This window comes from Plecotus auritus (genome assembly GCF_963455305.1).
Source record: "Plecotus auritus genome assembly, chromosome: 7".
Taxonomy (NCBI): domain Eukaryota; kingdom Metazoa; phylum Chordata; class Mammalia; order Chiroptera; family Vespertilionidae; genus Plecotus; species Plecotus auritus.
Window position 1 is genome coordinate 9,339,431 of NC_137774.1, and position 9,276 is coordinate 9,348,706.

Here is a 9,276-nt window from a genome sequence, read left to right on the forward strand (position 1 = left end):
CTAATGCAAGACGTTAATAATAGGGGAAACAGGAGGGGTGAGAGTGTGGTCTAGAGCGAGTATATGAACTCTTTAATATCTGCTCAGTTATTCTATAATATAAAACTGTGCTAAAAATAAGGTCTATTAATTACGTAAAAAATAAATTAAAAGCAAAGGGACAAAAAGAAAGAACTTTTTGCTTCTAAATACAAAAATGATATATATGCCTTTATATCATATAAGTGATTTCAAGCAAATTAATATATGAAAAGTACAAAGTTTTTATTGTATTATACTTTGCTACTCTTCTTGACCTTAATATAGTCTTAGGCACAAAGCAACAGATTCAGTTTGTAAACAACAAAACATATTTCATTAAAAATCATCCACTAAATACACGTTCCTTTGTACAATGGAGATATTAGATTAAATGCCTTCTTAGAAATGCCATGTCAACTATCTTTTTTCTTTTTTCTTTTTTAGTTTCTAAAATGTATGTTTTCCAATGTTTTGGTCTCATTGATCTTTCTTAATGGAACTATGATGCTCTGGGATGTGAACAAATCTTATGTCCCCCACTTCCACAAGCAAGTAGCAATACTTTCACCTCTAGTCTTCATATTGCAATTTTTTTTTTTTGAAGTTTATGGGCAAAATTTAGCTCCGTAGGCAAGGATGGAAATGCAGGTGTGACAAGTAACATCAGCATCAGGACTAAAAGTCCCAGGACTACAAACCACTGCAGAAGAAAACACATTTATTGGAGTTGATTAATAAAATTATATAGGTTTCAGGTATACAATTCTATAATACATCATCTGTAGATATTTATATTTTATAATTACCGCAACAGGTAGCACAATTACTGTGTAGACCTTCATTTTTCCCAAAGCCTGGACGACAGCTATCCATACGTGCCATTTGAAAACTGTGGTCCATAAAATGCATAGCTGGTAGAGTTTTATTATAGGCATGGTAGAAAATAAATGCTTGGCTTCGGAAAAATTCTGCTATTCGATCTCTTGCCTAGATTTTAAAATAGCAGTGAGAAGTACAATGACTAAACTGTGAAGCAATTTCTCCTCCTGCATCAGAGGCAATGAAACGTACTATCAGCACACTCACGCCATCCATGTTTTACACAAAAGATGAATTCCTGAAAAGTTATGTTAATACTAAAATTAGCCTTGACCTTATCAACTATTATTAATTCATATGTACACTGGTTAAGAAAAATTAACTTGAGATTAATAAACACTTGTTTTGAATTATTTGCAGCATGTCTATTCCATTTTTAGATAATATTATTTCTAATTGCAAAGAACCAAGTAAAATGGAAACCAAACGTTTTCTTTAATCAGCATTACAAACTAATGAATAAATTTTATTTTATTTTTTTAATCATAGAGTTTAATAAGGACTAATATAAACTCAGTGCTTCCCATAACCCCTGCATAATATAAACATTATGGGCTCAGGAACTAGATCAGGAGAGTGAAGAGATTTTTTTAGACTATGTCCTTAGCCTCTGAGGATGGCCCAGGAGACACGAACCAGTGCACGAATTCGTGCATGGGTGAGGTCCCTCAGCCTGGCCAGATCTGGGCCGATCTGGCCAGCCGGCCGGGGGAAGGGACCGTGAGACGTTGGCCAGCCGAGGGAGGTTGGCTGTGGGAGCACTCTGATCACCAGGGGACAGCTCCTGCATTGAGCATCTGCTCCCTGGTGGTCAGTGTGCATCATAGCTACCAGCCGGTCATCCAGTTGGCCGGTCATTCGGTCCTAACGGTCACTTAGGCTTTTATATATATAGATCATAGATACAGTTTTGAAAGAACCACTGGTTTAACCTAGGATGACCTGATTGTGAGGTTGTTCTTCAAGCTGCTGCTTAGTTAACATTTGGGAAACAAAAACCAGGGACCCATTTTCTGTCACAGAAAAACATATATTAACCTAGGGAGCTATATAATATTCCATATGTACTATTCCAAAACAAAGCATCTTGAAATAGCCAAGACTCACAATCTCAGTATAAATAACCAAAATCAAAAGTCAATAATACTTTAAAAAAATAATACTTTATATTTGTTTTTAAAATAAAAGAATAATTTAACTCTACTTCCGTAGAATGTCTTTATTATTATTATTTTTTAAATATATTTTATTGATATTTTACAGAGAGGAAGGGAGAGGGATAGAGAGCCAGAAACATCGATGAGAGAGAAACATCGATCAGCTGCCTCCTGCACACCTCCCACTGGGGATGTGCCCGCAACCAAGGTACATGCCCTTGACCAGAATCGAACCCGGGACCCTTCAGTCCGCAGGCCGACGCTCTATCCACTGAGCCAAACCGGTTTCGGCGAATGTCTTTATTATTGATAAATATTCACAACATGGAGAAATAGATTTTTGAATTAGTTAGAAAAATTTTAAATAGCTTTATTGACTATTCAAATACTTTCCCCTTACAATGAAATTCTCACCTGGAGGATATTATGATTAGTGATATTTTCACAGTCAACAGCTTCATTGCATGCACTTTCCCACGGTGGTACAAAAGCATGAACTGGAAAGGAAAAATGATATCTTCACAAAAGGATTCTAAAAAGTTCCAAACATTCCAATAAAGCTCTAAATACTGAACTCAGTAGTATGAATGGGTGCATGTGTTGAGTCTATCTGATCCCAGTAATAAAGTTGCAAAAACTGAATAATTTATACATTATGATTTTACTCCATCTGGGGTCTAATGGAAGTAACTACAAGGCTTTAAAATAAATAGAAATAAAATAAAAATAAAAATTTTTTGGTTCCTTTTATTAAGTTCTCCAAAATCCAATTTAAAATTCTGTAAAAAGCTATGGTAAATATTAGCTGCACAGTGAAAAGCCATATTTATAAAAATAAGCAACCATATATCACAATTGAAGGTAAATACTGTAATGTGTTAATTTTTTAACCAGACTAAGACTAACAATATATTTTAGTGCTTAATAAACATTTAAGGCCTACTATTGGTAAGATAGCTCACATTACTATGGTAATTAGTTTTGTAACCTGTCATGGTTCAAGCTTAAACTCATAAAATTAAAGAAAAGTTTAAAAATTTTTTACCTTGAAAGGCTATAAATAATTCAGGTATGAGGCCATGTTTTGGAAGTTTGACAAAATGGCATTTATACAATGGTTGTTTGATATGGCAAGACAAATCAGAAATTAAATTATTCAGTATTTTCTTCAGCAATGTAAAAAGCAGTTCATTATATCTTCCTACACAAGATTTTGTGGTGAAACGTACGGCCATCTGATATGAATAATCAGGTTCCCGATAAGCTTAAAGAAAGATGAGAATAAAAACAGTTGTGTCTAACATTAATTATCTGTAACAATTTTCAAGTAACATGTAATAGTAAATTCATCAATCTTGCAAATCAGCATAGACACTTAACTTAGCCAATAAAATGTTTTATCAGTTTGCTCTCATAAAACTATACAAAACTAATAACTTGAATGAAAAGAATGTTATTTTCATCTAATATATTATCTACTCAGTACACGTAAAGAAATGGCTTCGGTGGGCTGGCTATATATATGTGTTAAAGAAAAAATAAGGCTGGGGGAGGGTCTTCATTGGCAGAGTGTCATTGTCAGAATAGCCAATGAAAGGGATCATTAATTTGCTTTTATAGGATTAAACATCAGTTTTTAAGATACCTGTCAAAATTATGACAAAGTAGATTGCATACCTAAACAATGGGAAGTGGGAAGCTGAAAGGGGATCATTTAGTATACACTATCTTGACATGAATTTAAGAGTTTGCCTGGTCAAATACACCCAGAAAGCTCTGTAAATCATAATGATTAGATAGGGTATCCCAAAAAATGTATACACACACTTAGAATAATTATAAAGGCGGTGTTTATTAAAATACATTTCATTTTCAAAATTGAGCTATCAGCTGTTAAAAGTACATGTACATTTTTGGGGGATACCCTGGATATGACAGTCTCATTTTCACTAAAGAAACCATACACTTAATTCTGATCAAGCTAAGCATATTAAGTTAAAATGTGCCTATATTCTTACCAAACATCATAAAGTCATATCTAGTCTTTACCATCTTTTCTTTTTGGGTTTGTACTTTGATAATCTTATAAGAAAGAGTACATGTATAAAGTCCAGATAAAGACTCCAGAAAATCTTTCACCATCAGCTTTCCTGTTTTAGTTATATTTATTCGATAATTTCCTAAACAGAAATAGTAAATTACTTGGTTATTTAATATATAACAATTCAAACATTATTTAGTAAGCTTAGGGTTACAAATAAATACAAAAATGTAAAATTTAATGTACTATTTTAACTTTAAGAATTCGACAAAATCTTAATTCTGTCATATTACTCTTTGGAGAACCACATGAGATAAGTACAGCTTTGAAATAGGTTTTGGTTTTCTTTAATTCATTTCTTGATGTATCTAATTTCAACTGGTTTATACCAATAATTTAGTAAATAAAATTACACTGCCCTATAATGCTATACAATTTCTTCACATAAAAACAGAAATTAATATTTATAATCCACGACACTATTCTAATATGAAAATTACATATTAGATACCTCATCTCCTTTTACAGGTGCTAAAAGGATAAATTTCAGGTTTTATAAAATTTTTTAACTAATACAACTCTGGGAAGTGGGGTGCAAAAATTACTGCTTCAGTTTTTACATAAGGAGAAAATAAGGCACAGACCAAGATATATGATTTGTCTAAGTATGGAGCAAGTGGAATTGCAATTAAAATTCAGCCCAGCTGTCGTGGCTCAGTGGTTGAGTGTTGACCTATCAATCAGGAGGTCAAGGTTTGATTCCTGGTCAGGGCACATGCCCAGGTTGAGGGCTCAATCCCTAGAGTGGGGTGTGCAGGAGGCAGCCAATCAATGATTCTCTCTCATCATTGATGTTTCTATCTCTCTCTTTCTCTCCCTTCCTCTCTGAAACCAATAAAAATATGTTTTAAAAAATTAAATTTCCATTTGTTTATTCCAATAAGTGACAGTGCTTTTCTAAAAAAAACTAGAGGTCCTCTAGAAATTCATGCACAGGGGGGTGTCCCTCAGCTCGGCCTGCACCCTCTTCAATTGGGGACACCTCAGGGGATGTCCGACTGCCGCTTTAGGCCCGATCCCTGTGGACCAGCAGTCAGACATCCCTCTCGCAATCCAGGACCACTGGCTCCTAAATGCTCACCTGCCTGCCTGCCTGATTGCCCCTAACTGCCTCTGCCTGCCGGCCTGATGCCCCTAACTGCTCCCCTGCCAACCTGATCGCCCCCTAACTGCCATCTCTGCTGGCCTGACCCCCCCTAACTGCCATCTCCTGTTGGCCTGATCACCCCCTAACTGCACTCCCTTGCTGGCCTGATCGCTTCCTAACTGTCCTCCCTGCCAACCTGATCACCCCTAACCACTCTGCCTTGGCCCCTGCTACTGTGGCTTTGTCCGGGAGGACGTCCTGAAATTGTCCGGTCTAATTAGCATATTACCCTTTTATTAGTATAGACTAGAGGCCCAGTGCACAAAATTCATGCATGGGGGTGTGTGTCCCTCAGTCCAGCCTGCACCCTCTCCAATCTGGGACCACTTGAGGGATGTCCGACTGCCCTCTCACAATCCAGGACTGCTGGCTCCCAACTGCTCACCTGCCTGCCTTCCTGATTGCCCCTAACTGCTTCTGCCCGCCAGCCTGATTACCCCCTAACCACTCCCTGCCAGCCTGATTGATGCCTAACTGCTCCGCTGCCAGCCCGATTGCCCCTAACTGCCCTCCCCTGCCAGCTTGGTCACCCGTAATTGCCCTCCCCTGCTGGCCTGGTCCCCTCCAACTGCCCTCCCCTGCCGACCCGGTCACTCCTAACTGCCCTCCCCTGCCAGCCTCATCGTCCCTAACTGCTCTCCCCTGCTGGTCTGGTCCCCCCCACAACTGCCCTCCCCTGTAGGCCTGGGACCCCCCCCCCCCAACTACCCTCTCCTGTAGGCCTAGTCACCCCTAACTGCCCTCCCCTGCAGGCCTGGTCCCCCCCAACTGCCCTCCCCTGCAGGCCTGGTACCCCCCAACTGCTCTCCCCTGCAGACCCGGTCGCCCCCAACTTCCCTCCTCTGCTGGCCATCTTGTGGCAGCCATCTTTGACCACATGGGGGCAGCCATCTTGTGTGACAGTCAATTTGCATATTACTCTTTTATTAGATAGGATAGAGGCCTGGTGCAGGGGTGGAGGCTGGCTGGTTTGCCCTGAAGGGTGTCCTGGATCAGGGTGGGGGTCCCCTTGGGGTGTGGGGCAGCCTGGGCAAGGGGCCTGTGGTGTTTTGCAGGCCGGCCACACCCCCTGGTGACCCAAGCATAGGCCAGGGCTGGCTGGAAGCAGGTATCTGGGATTTATTTATCTTATATAATGGAAACTTTGTAGCTTTGAGCGGAGGCCAGGGCTGGCCACGGCTGGCGGGAAGCTTGGTTTCCTCCATCGCCGGGGGCAACCCAAGCCTCCTGCTCACTCCAGATCCGTGGAGGCCGCCATCTTAGTTGGGTTAATTTGCATAGTTGCTCTGATTGGCTGGTGGGCAGAGCGGAGTGATGGTCAATTTGCATGTTTCTCTTTTATTAGTGTAGATGTTCACATCATTAAAAAAAAAAGGTATTAAAATCAAATAATTTACCTGTTAATGGCTTTTCATCAGGCCCAATCCATAAGTAGGTGGGGTCCACTGTTTCTTTTTTAGCAAGTTGTATATCCATACAGACAAGGAATGGGCTATTTTGGTGTAATTCTACATAGATCTTCACTGTGATAAGATAAAATAATATATAACTACATTATATAGCAAAATTAACTTAATGAAATGCCTACCATTTTGTCCCAAAGATACTCTGGTTAGTTCTTTTCAGATTTCACTATTTTTAAAATCAGTGTATCATTCATGACAACATTTAGAATGCTAAAGCCCTTTTTGTTTTTCTTTTTTTTTTTTTATCCTCACCCGAGGATATTTTCCCATTGTTTTTTAGATAGACTGGGAGATAGAGAGAGAAATATCATATTGATGTGAAGAAATACATGGATTGGTTGCCTCCTGCACATCTCTAACCAGGGCCCAGGCAGGGGAGGAGCTTCCAACCGAGGTAGGCGCCCTTTACCGGAATCGAACCAGGGACCCTTCAGTCTGCACAGACCTTCTATCCACTGAGCCAAGCTGGTTGGAGCTCTTTCTCATAGTTTTTAAACTAGTCAATACTTTTCTTTTTCTGTGATATTATAGTTTTGCTTATAAAAAATGTACACAATACAATGTACAAATTCAGAATTCACTGCAATCATAATTATTTGAAGGGTTAATGGAATCAGTTTAAAGATCAGAAAAGGACTTGGGTTTGGTTGCGAAACTATTTTAGATGATCATTGTCACCCCTAAAGGAAACTTGATATTTAACTATAAATGTCCTCTAATTGGGAACAATAATTAAGCCTATATGGGGCATACTAGGTCGATTTTCTGCAATTAACCTATTCTGTTTCAGATTTGGTGGAAGCAGCAATAATCTGCTTGGAACCAATGTGGCCCAAGTTACTGATTTTAAAGCCTATTGAATGCCGGGTTCTGAACATATAAAGAAGACTCCGTCCTACAATTTGGTGGTGTCAGGGAGGGGCAGAGCTCCAAACATCGAGAGATTCCAAACATGAGAAATGCTATGAACCGGCCCAAAGTTATCTAAAGTTAGACATTTGACTAATTTTCCTTGGGGAATGTGGGAAAGTTTCATCCCAGTGATAAAGGGCATTTGAGCTGAACCGTAAAAGATGCGTAGGAGTTCTAGATAAGAAGGGGGAGAGATAAGAGTGTTCCAAAGAGAGAAACTTCCAGTCCTGGAATTTACTCCTCTGAGTCGGCCTGGTACGTTGCAAAGGAGCAGAGACACCTGTAAGTGAGGTGGCATCAGAGAAAGAGATCTGGATCGAATCCTAGTTCCTTATCCTTGCGAGACGTGGGGCTTTCGGCAAGGTGACATAACTAAGGCGCAGTAGGGCAGCTGCAAGAATGACGCGAGGCAACCTTCAGGAAGTGCAACAAAGCACACAGGAGACGGTCAATAGCATTGGCTGCCTTTCCCTCCACGGGAAGAACTTTAGCAGGTCCATGGCACCCCGGCTCTTCTGATAGTCTGTGCAGGTGACGAGGTCTTTATTACCTGTGTGCACTAGCTTGCCATAAACGAAGCCTTTCTCAGTGAATTCGGAAAAACGCTGCCATCCAACTGTGGAGGAAAGAAACCACTGACATTTTAGGTCGAAGAGGAGCCAGGGGCTCCGAGTGGGGCAGGGCGGGGCGAAGCGAAGGCGGTAGGCAAGAGGGGAGAGTCTGGAGGCCGGGCGGGCGGGAGGATCCCACCTCTGGTGAGGTACCAGAGCACCGTGGAGACCAAGACCCACGCTCGCATCTCCTCACAGGGGGTAGCGTCCCTGGGGGGTGGGGGGACGTCGAGGGGCCTGCTCCTTCCTATCTCGGCCCCGCCCAATGCCTCCTCATCCCTCCTCCACTGGGCGGAGCAAACCGCCGGGGTCACGCCCGGGGGCGGGGCGAGAGGGCTCTGGGCAAGCGCACTGGAGGCCAGCGCCCTGCCCCGCCCCCTAGTGCGGTGCGCACGAGGCCTGCGTAGTGTGGAAGCTTCGTGCCTCCTGTCTGGCGCCATTTTCCCGCGCGCTGGCATCCTGCTTCTCTGAGCAGACCTTGACGGAAGGAAAGAGGACTGGAAAAGAACCCAAGGCGTGGAGTTTCGGCCACTTCCTTAGGCTAGGGTCTGAAGAGTTCACAAGAAGAACACTGCAGGTCCTAAATATGGCGGTGGGGTAGGGCGGGCTGGGCATGCAATTATATTAGGCCCCAGGGAAGGGAGAAGCTTGTGAGAACTTCCTCCTCACAGGGAACAGAGAGCATTTCCTATGTCCTTTTTTTTCTCGTGAACAGTGTCTGAAACTGTGTCACCACCTTTTTCAAACTCTTATACCCAGTTTGTACCCAACTGCATTTTTCTACCCACGAAATGGAGAAGGTGTTTCCATGCCTTCCCACTCCAGAGGAACGTTTAATCTTCGTTTTCAACTTCACCATATGACAGGAGAGACCTTGCATGCAAATCTGTGTAGTCACCTTGCTCTTAGAAATGGGCTCTGTTGAAAGGCCAGAGCCCCAAATCTGCTTTTCCTGTGGGGATGGATAAGGCAAGATCGGAGA

At 41.6% G+C, this 9,276-nt stretch overlaps 1 protein-coding gene across 1 annotated transcript; it reads right to left on the minus strand.

Moving 5' to 3' along the window:
- Positions 1–626: 626 nt before the first annotated feature.
- Positions 627–8,482, minus strand: ZPBP2 (zona pellucida binding protein 2; the record flags this gene model as incomplete). The annotated part of the gene is made up of 8 exons (XM_080680204.1): positions 627–721; positions 828–1,008; positions 2,472–2,554; positions 3,103–3,321; positions 4,076–4,237; positions 6,703–6,828; positions 8,234–8,299; positions 8,434–8,482. The coding sequence occupies 8 exons, from the start codon at positions 8,480–8,482 to the stop codon at positions 627–629; spliced, it is 981 nt and encodes a 326-aa protein (XP_080536330.1).
- Positions 8,483–9,276: the final 794 nt, after the last annotated feature.